A 27,855-nucleotide genomic window follows, 5' to 3' on the forward strand; every position below is an offset into this window, starting at 1 on the left:
GGACTCTCTGGACCTTAGAATTGGACTCAATTTCCCAGTTATTGGGTGAGCAATTGGATTGCATTTAACCTGTGCCTTGTGTGTACCAGAAAACCCCTTTGACATTTAAAAAGGGAGCTGTTTCTGTTTTTCTGTTTATAAAAACTTTTGGGTTTTCCTTTTATCATGTGGTATGTGTCTTCCTGGACTAATTACCCTGTAATTACAGGGGGTTGAAACACGCCGGCAGAACAGAATATTATGGCAGAAACTGAAAATGTATAAATTGTGTTTGAGGATGGTATAAGCTGTATAATACTCTGTTCAGAGAGAATGCATTGTTTGTTTGTATGTGTGTTTGTTTAAAAAGAACTTTTTATATTAAAAAAAAGTCCTTCCTTAGTGTGGCTTTTCAGCATCAACCTTCAGAAGTATAACGAAGACTATGAATACCTACCTATATTATGTCGAAGAGGACAAGGAAATCTGTTCTACAAGGTCAACATTCAAGGAAAAGACTTGTGTGGGAGTATTTTAATCTCCAATTTTCCAAGAATACATGGGCCAGTCAGCGATGTAGCTGGGAGTTGCCTCTATAAGTGCCAAGGATTGGCACATGACTGTTACTTCAATTTGCTTTCTGGAGAAGCTTTCCCTGAACCGATGGCGATCGACTCCAGAAGCTCTCTTTTTGAAAAAAATTAAAGGCAGAGATGCTTTTCTTCTCACTTTGGGTGGAGAAGTCCAAAATCTGCCATAGTAAAAAAAATTAACCAACAGGACATTTTAAAGTAATGTAAAGTGTCTTGTCTAGAAATACTCTGATTACAGGAGAAGGGAGGTGGCAGAAAACTAAAAAGGATAAGAGCATCTCAGCTGTAAAAGGTAGGAATATTTTCTTTGACTATTTATTCTAATTGTTTTAGAAAATATGGAAATTAAGAAAGATGTGATTTATGGATGAAGATGGAAGTTCCTCTTAGGCTTCCAATGAAATTTCAGCAAAAACATCCTACAGGTGTTACATTCAGACCACTGACCTGAACTATTATTCAAAAGTTAAATATCCTTGGATATTGGTCTTCAGTTTGTACAACGTAAAGAGACAGCGAGACTTGTCTGCCCTAAGAATTAAGATGCGTTTAACAAAACATATGTTTTGTGTCATGTGCTTTGACCATTCAAGAGTTAATATAAATAAAAAGGTGGGATACCTTGATAGAAAGATTATGAGCCAATCGGGTCTATATGAGTGTTGGGTTTTTGGTTTTTTTTGTTATCTTGGAACCACTTGGAAGGTAGATTCTACAACTCCTCATGGTACAACAAAAAAGCGGTCCTCAACCGTTTTTGGCATTAGGGACAGAGTTCATGAAAGTCAATTTTTCCATGGGCTGAAGGGGATGGTTTTAGTTTTGCCCAGTGCTCACCTCCAGCTATGTGGCCTGGTTTTTTTAACAGGTCACTGACCAGTATCGGTCCATGGCCCAGGTTTGAGGATGCCTGCCATAAAATATTTAACAGCTATTTTCCTTCTTGATAATATTTTTTTCTTATTATTTTGAAGTTGGTAACATTTATTTTCAGTTTAGTTTCTTCTAAGAACTGATTCCATTGCCAGTGCTTGTTGTGTGCCAAGGTTTCATCATAAATGGAAACATTTATGGGAGGTAGGATCTGTAGAGAGCAAATTTAATACAAACAGCTTCTGAATATGTCTGCAATTTGGTGCGAAGGACACATGTATGATTCACAGAACTGAATTTGGTCATCAACAAAATGTATAAAATTTTAACACATTATCTCCTTCTAGTACTTGATATATCTGTTAGCAAAAATACTTCATTCCTCTCCAATATTCCTTTCTGGACATTTATTCTCCCGATTCATTTATACATTTATATGTATATATATATATATATTGGGTTGCAATTTAAATGTCCTAAATAAATCATACATTTATCAATGGGCAGATATGGAAGATTCCATTCTATACCCTGTAATGAACGTCTCTGCATTTGAGGAGTGGCAGAGGTAGAAGACCTGGTTCACATCCTATTTGACTGTTGCTTTATAAGAGGGTGAGAGACAGGTGCTTCAATCTATATATCAAACAAATAATCCATTAGGATCCCCATATCAAAACAACTTACTTTATGTGCGGCCAGAACCTGGAAATGACATTTAACACAGCACATTATTTAAACAAAATGGTTTGGTTGATATCTACATACGTGGGATTGATTGGGGCAGATTGCAGGGGTGACACCAAAATATAATTTTATCATATTTTATCTATAAAATTATTATATTTATTCAATTTCATTTTAGACTGTCTTTTATTCCAATTTCATTTTAAATTGTATTTTATCAAATTCCATTTTAAATTGCTTTCATCAAATTTTAGTAACAATTTGTTTCTGCAACTTTGCACTTTGATATTTATTTATTTATTTATTTATTTATTTATTTATTTATTTATTTATTTATTTATTAAATTTGTATGCCGCCCCTCTCCGAAGACTCGGGGCGGCTAACAACAATAAAAAAGACAATGTAAACAAATCTAATATTAAAAATAATCTTAAAAAAACCAATTTAAAGAACCAATCATACATACAAGCATACCATGTATAAATTCTATAAGCCTAGGGGGAAGGGAAAATTTCAATTCCCCCATGCCTGACGACAGAGGTGGCCCAATGGCTAATCAATAAAGACTCATGTCATGTCATACATTTATCAACAATGTAAGTAAAAGCTATGCCTTTCAGGTAGTCCTCGACTTACAAACAGTTCATTTAGTTATAATGGCACTGAAAATAGTGGCCCATTTTTCACACTTATGAAATATGGAATATCAGTTACCTAAATGTTATATTTTCAGCTTTCTTCCTCCCAAAACGTTTGACATCCAGAAGTTTTCAAAGTTCCTTAAATGAATTACCTTCCTCAGTGTATGTTCTTGGATACTTTTTCTTCCTACACCCTAGGATTGTATTAATCTCTTTATCCTTCCTTTTATTGCTTATTGCAGGAGATAAGAAGGAAGAGCTACTCTGTTTTTTAAATCAGAATTTTATTAAAAATTGAAAATATATACAATTAAATAGACAGTACATAATCTGTGGAACCCTAATCTTATATTGTACATTGTCTTAAAACAAAACAAACATCTTACATATACAGAAATAGAAGGGAAAAAACAAATAAGAAAAAGAAAACACCTAAAATCATGTAACAAACACCCCACCCCTTGCTGTCTATCTTGACAGCTGATCTGTGCTGGTGAGACCACATTTGGAATACTGTGTTCAGTTCTGGAGACCTCACCTACAAAAAGATATTAACAAAATTGAACGGGTCCAAAGATGGGCTACAAGAATGGTGGAAGGTCTTAAGCATAAAACGTATCAGAAAAGACTTCATGAACTCAATCTGTATAGTCTGGAGGACAGAAGGAAAAGGGGGGACATGATCGAAACATTTAAATATGTTAAACGGTTAAACAAGGTCCAGGAGGGAAGTGTTTTTAATAGGAAAGTGAACACAAGAACAAGGGGACCCAATCTGAAGTTAGTTGGGGGAAAGATCAAAAGCAACATGAGAAAATATTATTTTACTGAAACAGTACTAGATCCTTGGAACAAACCTCTAGCAGACGTGGTAGATAAATCCACAGTAACTGAATTTAAACATGCTTGGGATAAACATATATCCATCCTAAGATAAAATACAGAAAATAGTATAAGGGCAGACTAGATGGACCATGAGGTCTTTTTCTGCCGTCAGACTTCTATGTTTCTATGTTTCTATCCATATATCTTGTATATTGTTTTACAACACTCAGCACCAATGGTTTCATTCGGCTTTATGTAAAGCCTTTTTTTGGTACGTATATATATACTTATACTTAATTTCTACAGTAGCCTTCTTACATTTTTATAATTATTCAACATAATATCCCTTTATATAGCTTTATTTCTGCTTCCTTTTTTCCACCCAATTATAAACTTCCTTCCATACTTCATAGTACTGTATTTCGATTCACCTTTATCTTTCCATTCTTGTGTCATTTTGTCTAATTCTGCACAGTCATATATTTTTTGGACAAAATCTTTGAAATCCAGAAGTTCTCAAAATTCTTTAAATGAATTACCTTCCTCAATGTAGGTTCTAGGATACTTTTTCTTCCTGCACCCTAAGATTGTATTAATCAATACAATTGTATTTGTATTGATTTGTATTGAGTTGTAAACCTAATCCTACATAGCTTCTGCTCTGGCAATCTCACACTACTTACCAGAGCTTACAAATTTTTGCCACAACCATCCTCGAATACAGCTCATCTGTTTGGAACCCATATCGCATCTCAGACATTAGCACCCTTGAAAATGTCCAAAGATACTTCACCAGAAGAGCCCTTCACTCCTCCGCTCAAAATAGAATACCCTATGAGACTAGACTTTCAATCCTGGGCCTAGAAAGCCTAGAACTAAGACGCCTTAAACAAGATCTAAGTATTGCCCACAAGATCATATGCTGCAACATCCTGCCTGTCAGCGACTACTTCAGCTTCAACCACAACAACACAAGAGCATACAACAGATTTAAACTTAATATTAACCGCTCCAAACTTGACTGTAAAAAATATGACTTCAGTAACCGAGTTGTCGAAGTGTGGAACTCATTACCGGACTCCATAGTGTCATCCCCAAACCCCCAACACTTTACCCTTAGATTATCTACGGTTGACCTATCCAGATTCCTAAGAGGTCAGTAAGGGGCGAGTACAAGTGCACTAGAGTGCCTTCTGTCCCCTGTCCTATTGCTCTCCTATATCTCCTATACCTTTCCTCTATTCCTATATCTCTTCTTCTATTCTTTCATTGATATGTTCTATTCCTATATCTTCTTTTCTATTATTTCTTAGATATATTTTACTATGAGTATCTCCTCTATAACCTTCATCATGTATTGTACTATGTGTATATTGATATATACCCACTAAAACCCTCATTGTGTATTGGACAAAATAAATAAATAAATAAATAAATAAATAATAAATAAATCTCTTTATCCTTTCTTTTATTGCTTATTGCAGGAGATAAGAAGGAAGAGCTACTCTTATGTTCTCCTCCGCTGCATCCTACATCTGTTGTCTGTGTTCCCTCTGGTCATTCATCTTTTAGGATTAAACCAAGGAAAGAAGAAGTAAATCAGCCAAATGGCCCGGAAATTGAGCATTGAGCACCTTGAGGACCAGTTGTTATGCCCCATTTGTTTAGAGTTCTTCAAAGAGCCCTTGATGCTACAATGTGGACACTCTTACTGCAAGGACTGTGTGGTATCTCTCTCAGGTGATCTGGAGAAGCAGATCCTTTGCCCAGTCTGCCGAAAGGCTGTGGACTATAGCAGCTCACCACCCAATGTCAACTTGGCTCGCATCATTGAGGCCATTCATACTATAGGGAACTCGGAGGATAACAAAAAGTCTTGCCCCGAACACCACAATCCCCTCAGCCTTTTCTGTGAGCAAGACCAGGAAGTGATCTGTGGCCTCTGTGGCACCATTGGTACCCATCAGCAGCATAAGGTCATGCCCGTCTCCACTGTCTACAGCAGGATGAAGGCAGGTGCTTGGAATGTGTATCTTTGTGTATGACTGGACAGATGAAGTCAGGGCTTAGAGCCGTGATGGCAAACCTATTGCCATATCAGAGGACACGCGAGACTTTGCCCTATATTAGCTCCAGCGTGCGTGCACAGGCTGGCCAGCTGATTTTCAGCTTTGGGAAAGGCCGTTTCATCCTCCAGATGCTTCAGGAAGCTTCTCTGAAGCCCCGGAGGCAGTACAGTGGTACCTCTACTTACAAACTTAATTCGTTCCGTGACCAGGTTCTTAAGTAGAAAAGTTTATAAGAAGAAGTAATTTTTCCCATTGGAATCAATGTAAAAGCAAATAATGCATGCAACTGGGGAAACCACAGGGAGGCTGGAGGCTCTGTTTCCTCCAGGAGATTCCTAGGGAGGCCCCATGGAGGCTTCTCCCCGCCTTTTCTGGCTCTGTTTCCTCCCAGGAGATTCCTAGAGAGGCCCCATGGAGGCTTCTCCCCGCCTTTTCTGGCCCTGTTTCCTCCCAGGAGATTCCTAGAGAGGCCCCATGGAGGCTTCTCCCCGCCTTTTCTGGCTCCGTTTCCTCCAGGAGATTCCTAGGGAGGCCCCATGGAGGCTTCTCCCTGCCTTTTCTGGCCCTGTTTCCTCCCAGGAGATTCCTAGAGAGGCCCCATGGAGGATTCTCCCCACCTTTTCTGGCCCTGTTTCCTCGCAGGAGGCCCCACGGAGGCTTCTCCCTGCCTTTTCCAACCCTGTTTCCTCCCAGGAGATTCCTAGAGAGGCCCCATGGAGGCTTCTCCCCACCTTTTCCGATCCTGTTTCCACTCAGGAGATACCTAGGGAGGCCTCATGGAGGCTTCTCCCCACCTTTTCCAACCCTGTTTCCTCGCAGGAGGCCCCATGGAGGCTTCTCCCTGCCTTTTCCAACCCTGTTTCCTCCCAGGAGATTCCAAGAGAGGCCCCACGGAGGCTTCCCTCTGTCTTTTCCTGTTAAAGTTTCGGAGACTCGGGTTTGTAAGTGGAAAATGGTTCTTGAGAAGAGGCAAAAAAATCTTGAACACCCAGTTCTTATCTAGAAAAGTTCTTAAGTAGAGGCATTTGTAGGTAGAGGTACCACTGTATTGAGTTTCCACCTGGACGGAGTGGTGGGGGGGATGGCGTTCCGGGAACAAAAATGGAGCTGTGCGTGTAGCTCCGGGTGACCTGTGGGCAGGCGCATGCACCTGAGCGAGATTTTGCTCCTGCGCATGTGCAGGAAGCAAAGTTTCAGGAGAGGATGTGCACACTCATGAGATTTTAGCAATTTATTTTGGGTTTTGCCGCAATGTCATGATTTTGCTCCCTGTACATGCCGAGAAGTAAAATCTTGCTTGGGCGTGTGCACGCGCGTGTCGGGGTCGCAGAGCTCCATGAGCAGTGCACCGGGAGTGGCGGTAAGTGAAATCCACCCCTGCCCAGAGGCAAAAAAAATCCCCTAACGGATAAACTGGAAGTTTGGAAAAACACACTTCAGTTTGCCGTTGTGCAGGGTGTTTTGCACTCCAGAGGGTTCAGGGAAGCTTTCTGAAACCCCGGAATGCAAAAAACAGCACACTGGGCAAACCGGATGTGCATTTTCCGAGCTTCCGGTTTGCCCATTTGGGCATTTTTTTCACCTACTAGGCTTCAGAAAGGTCTGTGTACATGCACAGGGAGGCAGCCGGGGGTGGGTGGGTGTTGAACATGCGTGGGGGGCAGGGAAGGGGTGTGGGCAGGGGAACACGTGCTAGCACACCCACGCACACCCTTTTTCCACGCGAACCAAAAAAGGTTTGCCATCACTGGCTTAGATCATAGGCAGAACTGTGAGGGCAGGCACTTTTGGATGTGCCATCTTCAGTCATGTGCTCCTACTGGTATAGTCAGGTACACAGTACCAGTAGCAAAATTTTGATTTTTTTTTTTCTTTTTTCCCCTTCTGGGCTCTGGGTATGTTTTTCCTATCGCAGTAAATGAGGTTGAATGGGTATAATTTTAGAAGAGCTGTGCGTATGTGTGTGTGCGGGCTACAAGAATGGTGGAAGGTCTTAAGCATAAAACTTATCAGAAAGGACTTAATGAACTCAACCTGTAGAGTCTGGAGGACCGAAGGAAAAGGAGGGACATGATTGAAACATTTAAATATGTTAAAGGGTTAAATAAGGTCCAGGAGGGAAGTGTTTTTAATAGGAAAATGAACACAAGAACAAGGGGGCACAATCTGAGGTTAGTTGGGGGAAAGATCAGAAGCAATATGACACAAATATTATTTTACTGAAAGAGTAGTAGATGCTTGGAACAAACTTCCAGCAGACATGGTTGGTAAATCCACAGTAACTGAATTTAAACATGCCTGGGATAAACATATATCCTTCCTAAGATAAAATACAGGAAATAGTATAAGGGCAGACTAGATGGACCATGAGGTCTTTTTCTGCCGTCAACCTCCTATGTTTCTACATACACCTTATATAGTAGATAATCAGGGATGGGCTACTGCCTGGATGGGGTAGCAAAAATGGAGCTCCACCCCAGAGCACTCAATTTGCACTGAAAGATGTTGAAACAAAATTTCAACATGTTGTGAGCCGCTCCGGGTCTTCGGAGAGGGGCAGCATACAAGTCTAATTAATAATAATAATAATAATAATAATAATAATAATAATAACAACAACAACAACAACAATAACAACAACAATAGTAACAATAACAATAACAATAATAATAATAATAATAATAATAATAATCCATGCCCACAGTGTGGTAGTAAAAATTTTGGTAGCTTATCACTGCCCATCTTGTATCTTAATTAGTGGATTAGGTGAATCTTGCTGTGCCCCAAACAATGAACTTTTCATATAATTAAGGGAAAATTCTTCGCAAAATTAATGGAGCACATGAATTCTAGTAAAAACTGGTGTAGCTATTATGAGGCAGAAATCTATACTTTTCTTAACAGAATTCTTGTGGCTCTCTCCTCACACCATATATCCTAAGTCCCTTTCCCTGTGAGTAATATTTTCAAAGGGTGGGAATTATGTAAACATAAGGATCATTCTCTGTGATCAAGGGCAGCGATAGAAAACGATGGAGAACACTGTTACAATGAGGGTAATTCACAGAGGTATAAAAAACTAGGTGTAGCACACCCAGTGCCTATGAGTGCCTGTTACTAAGTGAGATAAGAGATCAAACTTCCCTCTTTTCAAATGTAAGCTATGAAAACGGAGCCACTGATTAAAACACTCCCTGGCAGAATTCACATTCTATAGTAAGGTACTATAGTTTCATTGTGGAAAGATTAGCTGTGCATGTTTGTATATTAAATACTGTATACCCCAAATCCTGCATATTCAGTTTGAAGGACCTGATGACCCCAGACCCAACCATTTCACAGGGGTCATAAGAACATAAGAACATAAGAAGAGCCATGCTGAATCAGGCCAAAGCCCATCGAGTCCAGCATTCTGTGTCACACAGTGGCCCACCAATTGTCCATGGGGATCTTCAGCAGAAAGAGAAGGCAAGACCCTCCCTTTCCCCTGACCCCCAACAAATGGTACCCAAGGGAATCCTGCCTGCCTCAACCAACATAGAGGTGGCACTTGGACATCCGTTTCAATGAGCACCAATACACTTGGCATCCATGCTCAACATCACTCAACCTGGCAACTTGAGTGCTGTGCCAGCGAAAACAGGCTCCCGAGCTCCATTTTCAGCTACAAAATGGCCTCCTGCAACCTTCTGTCAATGGAAAGGGAACTCAGGAAGGCCTCTTGCAGCCCTCTTCAGCTTCGTTTTCACTGGCAGAGGAACCACAACCTGGTTTTTGCTGTTTCCAAGGTACGCCCCCCTCCCAGGCCAGAACTAAGCACCCCACGGGCCGCATCCAGCTCCAGGGCCTTGAGTTTGACATCTCTGCCCTAGACTGAGTGTCTCTGGGGATTTGATGATAGTCATTCATATAGATGACTGAAAATCTTAGTGGAAGGTTACTTCATGCCATCTCCTTTTCAAATCTGAACCCCTCCTAATAGCAACATAATTAAGCAGTCACATTAATTTGGCCCTCCTTATGAACCATTAGAATAGAATAGAATTCTTTATTATTCAAGTGCGATTAAACACACAAGGAATTTGTCTTTGGTGCTTATGTTCTCAGTGTACATAAAATAAAAGATACATTTGTCAAGAATCATGAGGTTCAACACTTAATGATTGTCTTAGGAGTCGAATAAGCAATGAAGAAACAATCAATAGTAATAAAAAACTTAAGGATATGAGCAACAAGTTACCGTCATACAGTCCAAAGTGGGAGGAAATGGGTGATAGAAATGATGAGAAAAAAACTAATTGTAATAGTAGTGCAGACTTAGTAAATAGAGTAATTAAGAAGAAAAATAGATATTAAAATGGATAAATGTAGTTTCGTTTGTTTGTTTGTTTATTCATTGATTGGATTTGTATGCCGCCCCTCTCCGAGGACTCGGGGCGACTCACAACATATCAAAGTACATAACAGTATACAACTCAAAAATTTATTTATTTATTCGATTTTTATGCATGTTAGCAATAGCACTTTTTAAACAGAGCCAGCATATTGCCCTCACAATCCGGGTCCTCATTTTACCCACCTCAGAAGGATGGAAGGCTGAGTCAAAATCCAATTCATATGACTAAAAGAACTTAAAAACTCCAATACAATTTAAAAAGAATTCTGTTACATCCTTTCCCCTACAAGTTTAGCTAAAGCAATTCTGTGTTTTTTTTCCAGGAGGAACTCTCCATGTTAATAACCAATGTGCAACAGCAAAAGAAAAGCCTTGATGAACATGTCAGCAAATTGATGAATAACAAAACTCGCATCACGGTGAGCTTGGACAGGCAGATCACACCTCTTGGCTGCCCCTCATTTCACCCAACTTGTATGCATCACTGTGGGTGTCATATTATGAGGTTTATTTTCTTTGTACATTTGTGACTGATTCCCAGATCCGTCTGGATAACTATCTGGCCAAGTCCTTGCAGTTTTCTCGGCAAGGATTTTCAGTAATGGCTCGCTATTTATTTCTTCCTAGAGCCAACAGAAAGTGAATGGTACAGCTGGCTTTGTGCTCAAGGCAGCATTAAAACTCACAGCATCCCAGTTTTTAGTCTGATGCCTTAACCACCATGCCTAACTGGCTCATAATACTATTATTACTATAAATAAGCTTATAGAAAGGAAGGTATGACTCTTTAGAAATATTTTACAATTACAGTGGTACCTCTACTTAAGAACTTTTCTAGATAAGAACCAAGTGTTCAAGATTTTTTTGCCTCTTCTTAAGAACCATTTTCTACTTAAGAACCCGAGCCTAGAAAAAATCCCAGGAAATTTGAGAGCAGCACAAAGGCCCGGCCAGCTTCCTGCCATTCCCCCTTTAATCCAGGCCATCTTTTCTGGGCTGCCAAAAGAGCCTTTGGGTGGTGCTCCCCCTATCACCCGCCTGTGTTTCTCTCTCTGGCGCAGTGGATGGGAGGCAGCCTTGTGCCGGATGTATGGGAGGCGCGTGTTCCTCCTCGCCACCTCAGAGTCTCTCTTTTTTTTTTAAGCCTTAAAGTTTTGGATTTTTTTGATTCACCTCACCTCACCTTTTTCCTTTGGCAGCGACTGTCCTCCTCCTCTTCTTCCTCCTCTTCCCCCCACCTAAATTCATAGAAACATAGAAGTCTGACGGCAGAAAAAGACCTCATGGTCCATCTAGTCTGCCCTTCTACTATTTTCTGTATTTTATCTTAGGATGGATATATGTTTATCCCAGGCATGTTTAAATTCAGTTACTGTGGATTTACCAACCACGTCTGCTGGAAGTTTGTTCCAAGCATCTACGACTCTTTCAGTACAATATTTTCTCATGTTGCTTTTGATCTTTCCCTCAACTAACTTCAGATTGTGTCCCCTTGTCCTTGTGTTCACTTTCCTATTAAAAACACTTCCCTCCTGAACCTTATTTAACCCTTTAACATATTTAAATGTTTCGCTCATGTCCCCCCTTTTCCTTCTGTCCTCCAGACTATACAGATTGTGTTCATTAAGTCTTTCCTGATACGTTTTATGTTTAAGACCTTCCACCAATTCTGAGCTTTTATTTCTTTCCTAATGGGTTTGCATGCATTATTTGCTTTTACATTGATTCCAATGGGCAAAATTGCTTCTACTTACAAACTTTTCTACTTAAGAATCTGGTCATAGAACGAATTAAGTTCTTAAGTAGAGGTACCACTGTAATTTTAGTTTTCTAGTGATTGTATGCTGTATATTCTGGAGTGTTTGGGCTTAGGGATGAATAAGGTACCTTTGGCAGTTGTTGTGTTTGTCTCAGTTAAGACTTGCTAAAGTTTCAAATGCAAAATTACCTGACATTTTTCTGTTGCCCCATTACTTAGATCAGTGTTTCCCAACCTTGGCAACCTGAAGATATTTGGACTTCAACTCCCAGAATTCCCCAGCCAGCGAATGCTGGCTGGGGAATTCTGGGAGTTGAAGTCCAAATATCTTCAAGTTGCCAAGGTTGGGAAACACTGACTTAGACCACCAGTCCCCAACTTTTCTGGCTCTGCAGATCGGCGATGCCGTCGGTGGTGTGGTGATGAGGGGATGATTTCACACACATGCACACCACTTTCACAAATGCAACTTCATGCACTCACCTGCCACTTGCATGGCCCGGTTCCCAATGAGCCGCAGCCTGGTACCTGGCCACAGCTAGGAAGGGTGAAGAACCCTGTCTTAGGTAGTAGCCAATTTGTATAGTGGAATAAAGCATCTGGCTATAAACTGAGAGATTATGAGTTCTATTCTTGTCTTAGGTACTGTACAAAGCCAAATGAGTGACCTTGGCTAGCTATACCTTTCTTAACTCAGGAAGCAGGCAGTGAGAAACCACTCTGAGTAATCACTCTACTATAAAATTGTAGAGCGTTGCTCAAACAATCACCAGGAGTCAAAATCTCCATCCCCCACTGTTGCTTAACTGCTTGTTTTAGATTTTTGACAAGAAACACCCTGAATCCCCCCCCAAAATCAAGGTAGAATGATCCTTATGCAGATTACTAAAATTAAAAAATTATCCTTGTACATTGATACCTTGTCTTACAAACTTAATTGGTTCTGGGACGAGGTTCTTAAAGTGAAAAGTTTGTAAGACGAAACAATGTTTCCCATAGGAATCAATGGAAAAGCGATTAATGCGTGCAAGCTCAAAATTCAGCCCTTTTGCCAGCCGAAGCGCCCATTTTTGCGCTGCTGGGATTCCCCTGAGGTTCCCCTCCATGGGAAACCCCACCTCTGGACTTCTGTGTTTTTGCGATGCTGCAGGGGATACCAGCAGGGGAATCCCAGCATCGCAAAAATGAGCGCTTCGCTGGCAATGGAAATCCGGAGGTGGGGTTTCCCAGCGAAGGGAGCATCAGTGAAATTGCAGCATCGCAAAAACACCGAAGTCCTCGAAACCCCACCCCCGGACCTCTGTGTTTTTGCGATGCTGCGATTTCACTGAGGCTCCCCTCGCTGGGAAACCCCACCTCCGGACTTTTGTTGCCAGCGAACCGCCCGTTTTTGCACTACTGGTATTCCCCTGCTGGGATTCCCCTGCAGCATTACAAAAACACAGGAGTCCGGAGGTGGGGTTTCCCATGGAGGGGAGCCTCAGGGGAATCCCAGCAGTGCAAAAACAGGTGATTCGCTGGCAACGGAAGTCCAGAGGCGGGGCATCCCAGCGGCGGCGGTGGGTTTGTAAGGTGAAAATAGTTTGTAAGAAGAGGCAAAGAAATCTTAAACCCCGGGTTTGTATCTTGAAAAGTTTGTATGACGAGGGGTTTGTAAGACGAGGTATCACTGTATTCCTAACTCTTCCAGGGGTGGGGGGAAGAACCCCTACATCTTTGTGAAATAATATTCAATATGATTCAATACAAATTGTCTTTTTTTTTTTAGTTCCTACACTTAGCTAAATCTCGGGGCTGAATGTTGAATCACATGAAAGAACTAAATGTAATGGTTAGTTTTTTAGTTATATACTATAATAATTTCAAACTACTTAATGAATAGGAAAAGCCAAAACTTTCAGGTGAAAAAAAGGAATAATTCAGTTTCGTAAGTTGGCCAACAGATTTCTAAATAGATTTAACAGAAAATACCTCCAGGAAATTAGCTCAGAATAAAGTCACCCTTGGAGTTTTTTTCAAAGCACCTGACATTTATTGTCAATATTGATTTTGTTGGATTAGTGGCAGTAGTTAGGTGTTTTTCATTTCCTAATCTTGCTCTTGAGGACATTATGTCACATCTGAAAAATTCTAAATAAGTGCACTACCAACCACAATAGACATAGAGTGCCCAATTAGGTAGTCACTTTGTTTGTCACAAAAACTCCTTGGAAATAGCCATCTGAATTATATCATATAATGAAGAGGATCCCAGCAGCAATTCAGTGGAATTATTATTATTATTATTATTATTATTATTATTATTATTATTATTTATTAGATTTGTATGCTAAGTTGCAACATACAGTGGTACCTCTACTTATTAACTTAATTCATTCCGTGACCAGGTTCTTAAGTAGAAAAGTTTGTAAGAAGAAGCAATTTTTCCCATAGGAATCAATGTAAAAGCAAATAATGTGTGCGATTGGGAAAACCACAGGGAGGATGGAGGCCCTGTTTCCTCCCAGGAGATTCCTAGAGAGGCTCCGCTGAGGCTTCTCCCCACCTTTCCCGGCCCTGTTTCCTCCCAGGAGATTCCTAGAGAGGCACCACAGGGGCTTTTCCCTGCCTTTTCCGGTTACAGTTTCAGAGGCTCAGCTTTATAAGTGGAAAATGGTTCTTGAGAAGAGGCAAAAAAATAAGAATACCCGGTTCTTATCTAGAAAAGTTTGTAAGTAGTGGCGTTCTTAGGTAGAGGTATCACTGCATTACATTTCATCCAACGGCCAATATTTAGAAACTATTAAGTCACCTCCCAAGAAATTCTGATAAGTAATCTGTATTGAAGTAAAGAAGTCAATATTTAGAAACTCTATATTTAGAAACAATCCTCAAATCTTTTCCCATGTTTCTGGTTTCCACCTCTATGAAAGTGACTTAGTTATGCTTTCTGTCTCTCTCTTTTTGCTTATAGTCAGATGTGCTATTGTGTTGCCTTTCACTGATGAATGGGAACTCTTCTATTACCAATAGTCCTTAACGGACCCCCTCCAAAGTTGTTGTTTTTTTAAAAATATATTTTTATTGATTTTTTAGAATTGGAACAACCGAATTCCAAAGTTCCAATGGCTGCCCCCCCCGCAAGGTCACATGACCAGGTGCTCAACAAGCAGTCCACATTTATGACCATTTGCGGCGTTTTGCAGTCACATGATATTTTAAGATGTTTTCCCCCAAACTCTGGCATTTGCTTTCCAGTTTTTGGCAAAAACAGCCCGTAGCAAACAGTGGGTTCAATTTACGACCATAGCTTTCACCTTATGACTGCAATACTCATTTTACAACTGTGGCATTTATTTATTTATTTATTTGTTTGTTCATTTGTTTGTTTGTTTATTTGATCGATCGATCGATTGATCTCTAGGCCGCCCTTCTCCTGAGACAATATATTAATACATAACAATGGAAGAAATCAAAATTAAATAAAACAACATTGTAAAACATCCCTATAAAAGAACCCTTAATTTAAAACATCTCACTGACAGCCCACCTCATACAACTCTGTCATATCTTCAACAGTCAGACAATAATGGGGGCTGGCACAAGGCACAAGGCTGGCACAAGTTCAACAGCCCCACGCCTGCTGTCATAGATGTATTTTCAAGCTGGCTGGGAGAATGGGAATAGTACGGATCTTTGGGGGGGTGTTGATTCCAGAGGGCAGGGGCAACCACAGAGAAGGCCCTTCCCCTAAGGCCCGCCAGCCAGCATTGTCTGGTTAACGGGACCTGGAGAAGGCCGACCCTGTGGGCCCTAACCAGTCAATGGGATATATGAGGCAAGAAACGGTCCCGAAAGTAATTAGGTCCTAAGCAATGTAGGGCTTCAAAGGTCAACACCAAAACTTTGAATTGGGTTCAGAGACTACCAATGCAGCTCGCGGGGTGATGACGAAACATGGGCATATCTGGGAAGGCCCATGACAGCTCACACGGCTGCGTTTTGGATCAATTGCAGTCTCCAAAGATTCTTCAGAGGTAGCCTAACAATCTGCTTAACGATCACTAAAAAACAGTTCATAAAATTGGCTCGATCACATGGGTGACCTACTCTACGACTGTCATGGGCAGGCTCCATTATATAAGTTGAGGACTACATGTACCTACAATTTACCTCTCCTTTTCTATCACCAGTTACTCATCATTAAGTAGTCTTCGGAGAGGGGCGGCATACAAATCTAATAAATTGAATTGAATTAATTCAGTTTGGCAGGCAACCCCAGACTCATAGACTGGAGACACATTATGCCAAGCTGTGACTAATTTAATAATAATTTGTTTAATACTGTATATCATTGTTTGCATAATTCACCAACCCATAAATCATGTTTTAAAAATAATAGTTGAGTTCCCAAAATATCCTAGGCCAAAAATTAAACAGCCACATTGTGGTTTATACTGCAACATTTGGACTCAGTAGTATTCAGAAATAGGAAAACACTAGGTTGGGTTCACATCCAGTCTTTTCTGGCCAAAAGATTAGTTCATTGATCCTTGTGTCCCTTCTTAATGCAAATCGTGTAGCATAAGCTAAGCAGTTTAGGCTGCATGGAAAAAGGAGCACAGATTGTTCCTATAAGGAATTGCAAATCCACTCTAGATCCATAATCCAATTAAGAATTGTTGGGGGGACGAGGAATATTGGAGAGTAACAGGTATGTAAAGAGGGAAATAATACTATGTTGAATTTGTTAGCGTTCAATCTACAGTATTTAAGAAAATTGAACTCATCTCAGGATCAACGTATCTCATGCTGATGAGACATGAACGACTGACATAATTATTTTGTCATATTTCAGTTATTATAACTGATACTGCAAAACAATTGACTCCTGAGCTAAGATTGCAAAGCAGGAGTGGATGACCACATTAGAGTGGCTGTGGCGAGGGGGGCATTTGGCCAAGTTCGCCTGGTGCACCAGTTGCGGCCCTACCTGGACTGGGAGTCACTGCTCACAGTCACTCATGCCCTCATCACCTCGAGGTTTGACTACTGTAACGCTCTCTACATGAGGCTACCTTTGAAGAGTGTTCGGAAACTTCAGATCGTGCAGAATGCAGCTGTGAGAGCAATCATCGGCTTCCCCAGATATGCCCATGTCACATCAACACTCCGCAGTCTGCATTGGTTGCCGATCAGTTTCCGGTCACAATTCAAAGTGTTGGTTATGACCTATAAAGCCCTTCATGGTATCGGACCAGAATACTTTCGGGACCGCCTTCTGCTGCACGAATCCCAGCGACTGATTAGGTCCCACAGAGTTGGCCTCCTCCGGGTCCTGTTGACAAAACAATGCCTTCTGGCGAGACCCAGGGAAAAGCCTTCTCTGTGGTGGCGCTGACCCTCTGGAATCAACTCCCCCCAGAGATTAGGACTGCCCCCACCCTCCTTGCCTTTTGTAAACTCCTAAAAACCCACCTTTGGCGCCAGGCATGGGGAAATTGATTCCCTTCGGCCACTCCGTTTTATGTATGGTTTGTTTGGGTTGTATGAGTGTTTTTAAATCAAGGGTTTTTAACTGTTTTCCTGTTTTAATCATTGGATTTGTATTTTGTATTCTTGTTGTGAGCCGCTCCGAGTCTTCGGAGAGGGGCGGCATACAAATCTAATAAATAATAATAATAGAGATTACATTGCGGTGATCAGCAGATTTCTCACGTTTTAGTATTAATTAATTAATTAATTAATTAATTCATTCATTCATTCATTCATTCATTTTGTCCAATAACAATGCCCACTCCAACACTAGATGGGCCCAACTTAAACTAAGCCTTGCATTGTTCTGGTGATACTGGTGGTATTTTGTCCCAACACAGAATGAATCCGATGTCTTCAAGTGGGTAGTCAGAAAGCAGTTCCAGGATCTGCATAAATATATCGATGAGGAGAAGGCCAAATTCCTGGAGCAGATAGAAAGGAAAACAACCCGCATGGTTGCCTCTATCGAGATTCAGCTGAGGCAGAGAGCAGACACCGTTCAGAAGCTAAAGGAGCTGGAGGACTCTCTGGAAAAATTCAACGATGAAGACCAGCTGGATTTCATACAGGTATGGTTGTCTTGCGGCTTGCTGTAAATAACCAGGGACATTGCTAAGATGTACTGCCAGCAGCAGAAAATCAAAACTGTTAAAGACCCCTGTTATGTATGGGCACAGTTGCTGAGCAGATTGCATCAAGTAGGAAAAAATTGTTTACCTTGTTTTGATTGGCTCCTGGGTTTGGCGCCAGAATTGTATCCATGTCAAAAGTTGCCTATTGCTGGGCTGTAAGAGTATAAATAAGAAGAGACACTATATTACGCGCTCTATCTCATGTATTGTGTTAACAGTAACCGCGCTTGTTAGTGTTCCTGTCAGAAATAAACTTCAGTAAAAGATACCGAGTGAGAGTCACTTTAACCCCCACTGAGAAATAAGAAGCAGACTGAAAGAACCTGAGGAACTTAAGAGAAATTTAGCGATTAAGAGTCCAAATTTGCCTCACAGTTTGTTGGAGTGTAAAGGCCTAGGCCAGTGATGGCGAACCTATTTTTCTTCAGGTGCCGAAAGAACGTGGGCGTGCGCTATCACGTATGTGGAGTGCCCACACCCATAATTCAATGCCTGGAGAGGGCGAAAACAGCTTCCCCCGACCCCCAGAGGCCCTCTGGGGGCCGGAAACGGCCTGTTTTCAAACTTCTGGTGGGCCCAGAAGGTTCACGTTTCACCCTCCTCAGGCACCAAAGGCTTCCCTGGAGTCTGGGGAGGGTAAAAACGCCCTCCCTCCCCCCCCACCCCCGGTGGCTCTCTGGAGCAGTGTTTCCCAATCTTGGCAGCTTGAAGATATTTGGACTTCAACTCCCAGAATTCCCCAGCCAGCGAATGTTGGCTGGGGAATTCTGGGAGTTGAAGTCCAGATATATTCAAGTTACCAAGGTTGGGAAACACTGCTCTGGAGGACAAAAACTCCCTCTCAGAGTCTCTATGTGAGACAAACATCAGCTGGGCGACACACCCATGCACACTGGAGCTAAGCTTGCTCCTGTGCCAGCAGATATGGTTCCACAAGCCACCTGTGACACCCATGCCATAGATTCACCATCACTGGCCTAGACGTATGGAAGAATAGTGTCACCTATTAGAAGACTAAATCTTTGGATGATTGAACAACAGTACAGGGAGTCCTAGACTTGCAACAGTTCATTTAGTGACCTTTTGAAGTTATACCACTGTAAAAACTAACCTATGACCCTTCTTTATACTTATGACGATTGCAACATCCCTGTGGTCACATGATCAAAATTCAGACACTTGGTAACTGCCTCATATTTATGATGGTCGTAGTATCCCAGGGAGGTGGGGGTTCCTACTTACCGCCGCTACCGTAGCTCCAGCTGACCAGTGGGCGTGCGTGTGTCCAAGCAAGATTTGGCTTCTGCGCATGCGCAGGAAGTGAAATCTTGCGAGAGGCCGCATGGTTGCGTGGGATTTCGGCAATTTCAGCCGCAGTGACTCTGCGGAGAGGGGCGGCATTCAAATCAAATCAAATCGAATCAAATCGAATCAAATCGAATCAAATCGAATCAAATCGAATCAAATCGAATCAAATCGAATCGAATCGAATCGAATCGAATCAAATCAAATCAAATCAAATCAAATCAATCAATTAATTTTCAGCAAAAAAAATCAATGAAAATCGCCAAAATCTCATGTTCTCTCATGAGATCTGGCTTCCTGAACATGGGTAGATGCAAAATCGTGCCCTGACATGCGCACGCCAGTCACCCAGAGCTACACACGCTACTGGTACGCAGCGTGGCATGTACCAGCTAGCAATCCATTACTGATCCCAGGATCACGTGATCACCTTTTCAGACCTCCAAACACGCAAAGTCAATAGGGACATCAGAGTCACTTAACAACCATGTTACTAACTCAACTATGGCAATGATTCATTTAACAAAACATGACAAGAAATGTGATTAAATGGGGCAAAACTCACTTAACAAAATTCTCACTTAGGAACATAAATTCTGGGCGTCAATAGTGGTTGCAAGTTGAGGACTACCTATGAAGGGCCAAGTGCCCTAGTAGCAGAGCAATGATGCAGAATAGGCAAGCGTACATCACCCAGGTCACATAGATTAAGGATAAGATTTTGCCCTTTTTTAAAAAACTTTATATGAAACCTGTTTTAAGTTCCATATATTTCCTTCTTTAAAATGGCAGAGAACTCTACTGTTCACTTTTGCAATTATGGTTAGAGCCATCCATTATAGCGGATGTTTAAAAAGGCCGTCATCCACCCTTGATCTAAGAGTAGGCATAATTCGAGATATTTATGAAAGTTTTTGGTGCCTTATTTACAGCCTAGATTTTGAAGAGGATGTGCAAAATAAGAGCCTGTAGTTCTGTTGCAGTTAAGGAATGCCTACTATAAGTATGCAAGAATTCCAAGGTTTACAAGAGTAAAATATGGATTCTAATTGCTCAGAGAAATCAAGAGTCCCATTCATTTTCTCACACATGACATAGGGGAAGGTTTGGTAGGGAAAGTTTGCCTATTTGCCGATGACTCTAAAGTGTGCAATAGGGTTGATATTCCTGGAGGCCTCTGTAATATGGTAAATGATTTAGCTTTACTAGATAAATGGTCAAAGCAATGGAAACTGCAGTTTAATGTTTCCAAATGTAAAATAATGCACTTGGGGAAAAGGAATCCTCAATCTGAGTATTGCATTGGCAGTTCTGTGTTAGCAAAAACTTCAGAAGAGAAGGATTTAGTTTAGGGGTAGTGATTTCTGACAGTTTCAAAATGGGTGAGCAGTGTGGTCGAGCAGTAGGAAAAGCAAGTAGGATGCTTGGCTGCATAGTAAAGGTAAAACAAGCAGGAAGAGGGAGATTGTGATCCCCTTATATAGAGCGCTGGTGAGACTATATTTGGAATACAGTGGAACCTCAAGATACGAACCTAATTGGTTCCAGGGGGAGGTTCGTAACACGAAAGGTTCGTAAGACGAAACATTGTTTCCCATAGGAAACAATGTAAAGTCAATTAATCCGTGCAACCAAAAAAAACCCTGCAAAAAAAACCGCTGCCGCCAGGCTGTGACCTTTTAAAACAGCCGTGCGGCTTTCCAGCAGCCTCCGAACGCCAAACGCGGAAGTTTGGGTTTGGCGTTCGGCTTTGGGAGACAGCTGGGAAGCCGGGCGGCTGTTTTAAAATGTCACAGCCGGGCTGGGGGGGTTGCTGGGAAGCCCCCCAGCCCGGCTGTGACCTTTTAAAACGGCCGCGCGGCTTCCCAGCCGTCTCCCGAAGCCAAACGCCAAACCCAAACTTCCGCGTTTGGCATTTGGAGGCTGCTGGAAAGCCCCCCAGCCCGGATGTGACCTTTTAAAACGGCCGCGCAGCTTCCCAGCCGTCTCCCGAAGCCAAACACCAAACCCAAACTTCCGCATTTGGCGTTTGGAGGCTTCTGGAAAGCCCCCCAGCCCGGCTGTCACCTTTTAAAACAGCCGCGCGGCTTTCCAGCAGCCTCCAAACGCCAAACACAGAAGTTTGGGTTTGGCGTTTGGCTTCGGGAGATGGCTGGGAAGCCGCGCGGCTGTTTTAAAATGTCACAGCCGCGCTGGGGGGCTTCCCAGCACCCCCCAAACCCCGAACTTTTGCCGAACTTCCGGGTTCGGGGTTCGGGGTGGTGGTGGGAAGCCCCCCAGCGCGGCTGTGACCTTTTAAAACAGCCGCGCGGCTTCCCAGCTGTCTCCCGAAGCCGAACGCCAAAGCCGAACTTCCGCGTTCGGCGTTCGGAGAGAGCTGGGAAGCCGCGCGGCTGTTTTAAAACGTCACAGCCGGGCTGGGGGGCTTCCCAGCAACCTCCCGAACCGAACCCGGGGTTCAGAAAAATTTTGTCTCTTCTTACAAACTTTTTTTGAGTTACGAACCGGAGTTCGGGAGGCTGCTGGGAAGCCCCGCCGCCAGGCTGTCACCTTTTAAAACAGCCGCGCGGCTTCCCAGCTCTCTCCGAACGCCGGTTCGTAACTCGAAAAAAGTTCGTAAGAAGAGGCAACATTTTTCTGAACCCCGGGTTCGTATCACGAGTTGTTCGTAAGACGAGGGGTTCGTATCTTGAGGTACCACTGTACTGTGTTCAGTTCTGGAGACCTCACCTACAAAAAGATATTGACAAAATTGAACGGGTCCAAAGATGGGCTACAAGAATGGTGGAAGGTCTTAAGCATAAAACGTATCAGGAAAGACTTAATGAACTCAATCTGTATAGTCTGGAGGACAGAAGGAAAAGGGGGGACATGATCGAAACATTTAAATATGTTAAAGGGTTCAATAAGGTTCCGGGGGGGAGTGTTTTTAATAGGAAAGTGAACACAAGAACAAGGGGACACAATCTGAAGTTAGTTGGGGGAAAGATCAAAAGCAACGTGAGAAAATATTATTTCACTGAAAGAGTAGTAGATCCTTGGAACAAACTTCCAGCAGACGTGGTTGGTAAATCCACAGTAACTGAATTTAAACATGCCTGGGATAAACATATATCCATTGTAAGATAAAATACTGTACAGGAAATAGTATAAGGGCAGACTAGATGGACCATGAGGTCTTTTTCTGCCGTCAGTCTTCTATGTTTCTATGTTTCTATCTTCCTCCCCTCCGCAGTCTCCAGTATACACTTAAATAGCACAAGTGCATTAAATCTGTGTCTATGTCTATCTCTTTACAGAAATATGGATCTCTTCCATCCAGGTATGTAAAATAATCATGTATAAAAGAGAAACAAAACACTGTCGTTTTATGAAGTAATATTTAGGCTTCAAGAATGAAGAGAGATTTCCCAGATCTTCTAAATGGGATATGTGCTTGCTTTCTTCAAAATGATATATTCTGACACAACATTCTCATACATACACACAGTGATGGGTTGCCAAAAATTTTATTGCCACACTGTGGCCGTGGCTTATTTTGTGGGTGTGACTTGATGGTCATGTGACCGGGTAGGAGTGGCTTGCTGGCCATGTGATCAGGTGGGAGTGGCTTGACAATCATGTGATCGGGGGTGGCTTAAAGGCCATGTGACTGGATAGGAGTGACTTACTGACCGAGATAAATTTTCAAATTAGATTAGATTAGATTAGATTTATTGGATTTATATGCCGCCCCTCTCCGCAAACTAGGGGCGGCTCACAACAATAATAAAAAAACAGTACATAATAAAAATCCAATGCCCACCAATCTAATTACAATTTAAAATTAGTAATTTCATAAAACAATCCCAATATATATAAAAAACAGGCACACAGTCAATCAATCAACAAAACAACATGGGCAAGGGGGAGGTGTTTTAGTTCCCCCATGCCTGACGGCAGAGGTGGGTCTTAAGGAGTTTACGAAAGGCAGGGAGGGTGGGGGCAATCCTAATCTCAGGGGGGAGCTGGTTCCAGAGGGTCAGGGCCCCCACAGAGAAGGCTCTTCCCCTGGGTCCCGCCAGACGACATTGTTTAGTCGACGGGACCCGAAGAAGGCCGACTCTGTGGGACCTAACCTAGGCGCTTGGACTCTTTTTCAGTTGATTAAGTCACATTATTTGAATAACCACAAAAAGAACAAATGATAGACAGCAATTATTTGTTAACGAGCACAGTAACATTTTAAGGTTTTGCACTGAAACCACAAAGTTCAGCATTATAACAGATTAGGCAAGTAACTCAATTTTCTTTAGTTGCTATAAAAGTTCAGCTCTAGATAATGATTAAAGCATTTATGGGTAAAAACATGCTATTTAATTATTTCCTATTTTAAAAGTAATTAAGGATCATAATAAGATACTAGAGAAGGAAGGACAATAAAAAAACTATTAAGTATTCAATAAATAGTGCATAAACTTACTACCCCCACTGCGTCCCCCCTGTGGGGGCAGCAGCCCATTACTGCATATACACCATCCTGTGGAAGGATAAAGTACAGTGGTACCTCTACCTAAGAACGCCTCTACTTAAGAACTTTTCTAGATAAGAACTGGATGTTCAAGATTTTTTTGCCTCTTTTTAAGAACCATTTTCTACTTAAAAACCTGAGCCCAGAAATATTTCCCAGGAAATTTAAGAGCAGCACTGTTGTATCCTGTAATGGCTACCTTGTATCTCTGTAAATAGTTTGTTCCTTGTTAAAGCGCTGTCTGAGCCAGAATCAGGAAGTCGCTCCTGATTGGCTCAGACGCGGCTGCTCTTGCTTTGGCGGGAACCGCAAATGTATAAAAGGAGCGGTTTCTCCCAGGTAGAGCAGATGGTACTAGCTGAAAGTCACTTACCTATTCTGAGCTGAATAAAGGTACCGTTCTCACCTAACCCTGTCTCTGGGTTTACTTCAAGCACGAAGGCCCGGCCAGTTTCCTGCCATTCCTCATTTAATCCCGGCCATCTCAGGCTTTTCTGGGCTGCCAGAGGAGCCTTTCGGTGGCACTTAAAGAGGCTTTGGCAGTCCAGAGCGAACAAAGCATTTTCCTTTCTCTGGGCGCTTGGAGAGGGAATAAACCTCTGCCAGCGCCCGGAGAAAAGAAACACTCCCTTCTCTCTGGGCAGCAACTCTCCTCCTCCTCCTCTTCTTCCTCTTCCTCCTCCCACCCAAATTCCAAGCTTTTATTTCTTTCCTAATGGGTTTGCACGCATTATTTGCTTTAACATTGATTCCTATGGTAAAAATTGCTTCTACTTACAAACTTTTCTACTTAAGAACCTGGTCATGGAACGAATTAAGTTCTTAAGTAGAGGTACCACTGTAATTGTTTTTATGTTCTGAGTTCTTGCTCAGCATTTTCAGTCCCATCAATTAAGACAGGAATTGAATATTTTAAAAGAAGGTTTGTGAAACATTTGAGATTGGGAATAATATTAATGGAAATTAATACGTATCCAGGTCTGTACTTCCCTATCAACACCCAGCTGAAGGCATGTACAGTGCGGTTTCTTTCAAGCCTGACTTCCACCAAGAGGACGTAAAGATGATGGTGTGGAAGCGACTGCTCCGTAAAATCCTTCCAGGTATGGCTGCTGTTGGGAGGAGAGGAAGACCACTTCCATATACATAACTTAAAACATTTGTGAATCTGGGTCTCCATCAGGCGTTACAGTGTTCCCTCAATTTTTGCAGGGGATACGTTCCGAGACGCCCGCGAAAGTCGAATTCCCGCGAAGTAGAGATGCGGAAGTAAATACACTATTTTTGGCTATGAACATTATCACAAGCCCTCCATTAACACTTTAAACCCCTAAATTGCAAATTTCCCATTCCCTTAGCAACCATTTAGATTATTAATCACCATGTTTATTTATTAAAGTTTATTAAAAATATATTTATTAAAGGCGGACGAAGGTTTGGCGATGACATATGACAACCTCGGGCGGGAAAAACCGTGGTATAGGGAAAAACCCCGCAAAGTATTTTTTAATTAATATTTTTGAAAAACCGTGGTATAGAGTTTTCGCGAAGTTCGAACCTGTGAAAATCGAGGAAACACTGTACTACTTTTCAGATATCACAGAATGAGGAAGAATGGGGTTGATACTGTAAAGCTAACAAATAACAGTGGGTTTTGAGAGTGCTATCTAAGTTTCCTGAGTTCTGCAGCTACTTGTCTATTATGAAAAGTTGAGGCCCATTGTCAGGGTTGCAAATAGCATCCAAAATTATATCAGAGTCCGAGGCACAGCATTCCTCAAAATTTCAATTAATTAACAGAGCCACGTTGGCACATTTGTGAGAAACCGAAATCTAAAGCTACAAGGGCTTCTCCACCCAGTTTAAAGTTTATTCCCTTGCTCCCACACACGTTGACCAGTCGTCTCCTGCCAACGTGTCCACTACTCCCATCAGCTTCCGGGCAGGTTCAGAATAAAGGATAATCTAGAAGGAATTTGCTATGGCTACATCTCTACATCCCTAATTCCCACAGCAAGAATACATTCTAAAGCACAAAGTGTGGCAAGCCAAAGCCTCCAAGTCAACGATAGCTTCAACCTGACACCCATTCATAGAATTATATTCTATTCTATTTGTCTTGGTGCCTACGCTCTCAGTGTACATAAAAGAAAAGATACATTTGTCAAGAATCATGAGGTACAAGACTTAATGATTTTCATAGGGGTCAAATAAGCAATGAGGAAACAATCAATATTAATAAAACTCTTAAGGATACAAGCAACAGGTACAGTCATGCAGTCAGAAATGGGAGGAGATGGGTGATAGGAATGATGAGGAAAAACTAGTAGTAATAGCAATGCAGACTTAGTAAATAGTTTGACAGTGTTGAGGGGATTATTTGTTTAGCAGAGTGATGGTGTTTGGAAAAAAACTGTTCTTGTGCCTTGTTATAGTTTTGTGTCTAGTTATTATATTCTATTCCAGTGATGGCAAACCTATGGCACGGGTGCCACAGGTGGCACGCGGAGCCATATCTGCTGACACAAGAGCTATTGCCCTAGCTCAGCTCCATCATGCATATATGTTCCGTACAGCTGATTTTTGGCTTGCACAGAGATACTGGGAGGGCATTTTTGGCTTCCAGAGAGCCTCCAAGAGGGTGGGGGAGGGCATTTTTACCCTCCTTTGGCTCCAGGGAAGTCTTTGGAGCCTGGGGAGGGCGAAACATGAGCCTATTGGGCCCACCAGAAGTTGGAAAACAGGCCGTTTCCGGCCTCCAGAGGAACTCTGGGAGGGGAAGCTGGTTTTGCCCTCCCCAGGCATTGAATTCAAGCGCACATGCTCTTTCGGCACCTGAGGGGAAAAAGGTTTGCCATCCCCAAGTCTTCGGAGTCTCCCTGAGTCTCGCTGCCCCGAGTCTTTGGAGAAGGGCAGCATACAAGTCTAATAAATAATGATGATGATAATGATGATGATGATAATAATAATAATAATAATAATAATAATAATCACTGTTCCATTCTATGGAGGCCTATTCTATTCTGTTCATATAAAGAAGGAGGCCTGACCACCTCAGTTGATCTTTCTGAATATTATCCAGGGTTCCTCAAAGAACTTTGATTTCGACCCCTTCTCATAGCTCCAGAAGCGCTGAAGCTGGACCCAGTGAGTGCTCACCCCGTGCTGGAGCTGTCCAAGGAGAATACCGTGGTGAAATGTGGCCTCTTATTCCAACGGCGAGATAGCAATCCTGAACGCTTTGACTACAGCAACTGTATCCTGGCTAACAAGGGCTTCTCCTGGGGAAAGCATTACTGGGAGATTATTGTGGGCTCCAAGAGTCACTGGCGCCTGGGCATTGTTAAGGGTACGGTCAACCGCAAAGGCAAACTGAATAAGAATCCAGAAAATGGGGTGTGGCTCATTGGCTTAAAAGAGGGCAAAGTATACGAGGCCTTCAATACCAGCAGGCTGGTTTTGCCGATATCAGCCCGCCCCCAACGAATTGGGGTCTATCTGCACTATGAAAAGGGGGAACTAACCTTCTATAACGCTGACAGTCCAGATGAGCTGATATCAATCTATACTTTCCAAGCAGAATTCCAAGGGAAGCTATATCCCATTTTGGACATGTGTTGGCAAGAGCGGGGTCTCTATAACAACTTACCCATTGTAATGCCCACTCCCAAAACGTTGCAGACTGAGGATGACCACACCAATACTGACGAGCCCACCAAGTTATAATATTGCTATTGTTGTGTCAAGTTACTGGGTGAGCTCCATACCGTCTTTATGTGAGCAATAAATGCAAACCAATCTGAACAGAACTCATTCCGTGTAAGGAATTCTAGAGATCTGCTTCGGGGCTCTTGATCTGTTTTTACTGCACCTAACTATGTAGCAGTGGTTCTCAATCTTTCAAATGCCACGACCCCTTAATTCAGTTCCTCATGTTGTGGTGACTCCCAACCATAAGTCTAGCGCCAATTCTCCCAACAGAGCTTTAAGCTGATTGGCAGGAAGGTCATAGGGACACCCCCACTGTAAACGCCTGATTGGTCGAATTGTAAAAATAGAAGCTTTAGT

The 27,855-nt window shown here is 42.2% G+C and overlaps 1 protein-coding gene across 1 annotated transcript; it reads left to right on the forward strand.

Annotated features, from left to right (window-relative positions):
• The first annotated feature begins 5,206 nt into the window (after positions 1 to 5,206).
• On the forward strand, positions 5,207 to 27,513 carry TRIM50 (tripartite motif containing 50). Its single transcript, XM_070730082.1, has 6 exons — positions 5,207 to 5,611; positions 10,388 to 10,483; positions 17,679 to 17,909; positions 22,577 to 22,599; positions 24,766 to 24,890; positions 26,909 to 27,513. The coding sequence occupies exons 1-6, from the start codon at positions 5,207 to 5,209 to the stop codon at positions 27,511 to 27,513; spliced, it is 1,485 nt and encodes a 494-aa protein (XP_070586183.1).
• The last annotated feature ends 342 nt before the right edge of the window (positions 27,514 to 27,855 follow it).

Source organism: Erythrolamprus reginae, chromosome 1 (assembly GCF_031021105.1).
Source record: "Erythrolamprus reginae isolate rEryReg1 chromosome 1, rEryReg1.hap1, whole genome shotgun sequence".
Lineage (NCBI taxonomy): Eukaryota > Metazoa > Chordata > Lepidosauria > Squamata > Dipsadidae > Erythrolamprus > Erythrolamprus reginae.

What these genes read in the sequence shown, in the direction of transcription:
- TRIM50 (XM_070730082.1), top strand. Translation starts at nt 5,207, where the DNA reads ATGGCCCGGAAATTGAGCATTGAGCACCTTGAGGACCAGTTGTTATGC. An exon ending in ATAACAAAACTCGCATCACG is followed by an intron (nt 10,484 to 17,678) that starts GTGAGCTTGGAC and finishes GTCCCAACACAG; the next exon opens with AATGAATCCGATGTCTTCAA. An exon ending in ACCAGCTGGATTTCATACAG is followed by an intron (nt 17,910 to 22,576) that starts GTATGGTTGTCT and finishes ATCTCTTTACAG; the next exon opens with AAATATGGATCTCTTCCATC.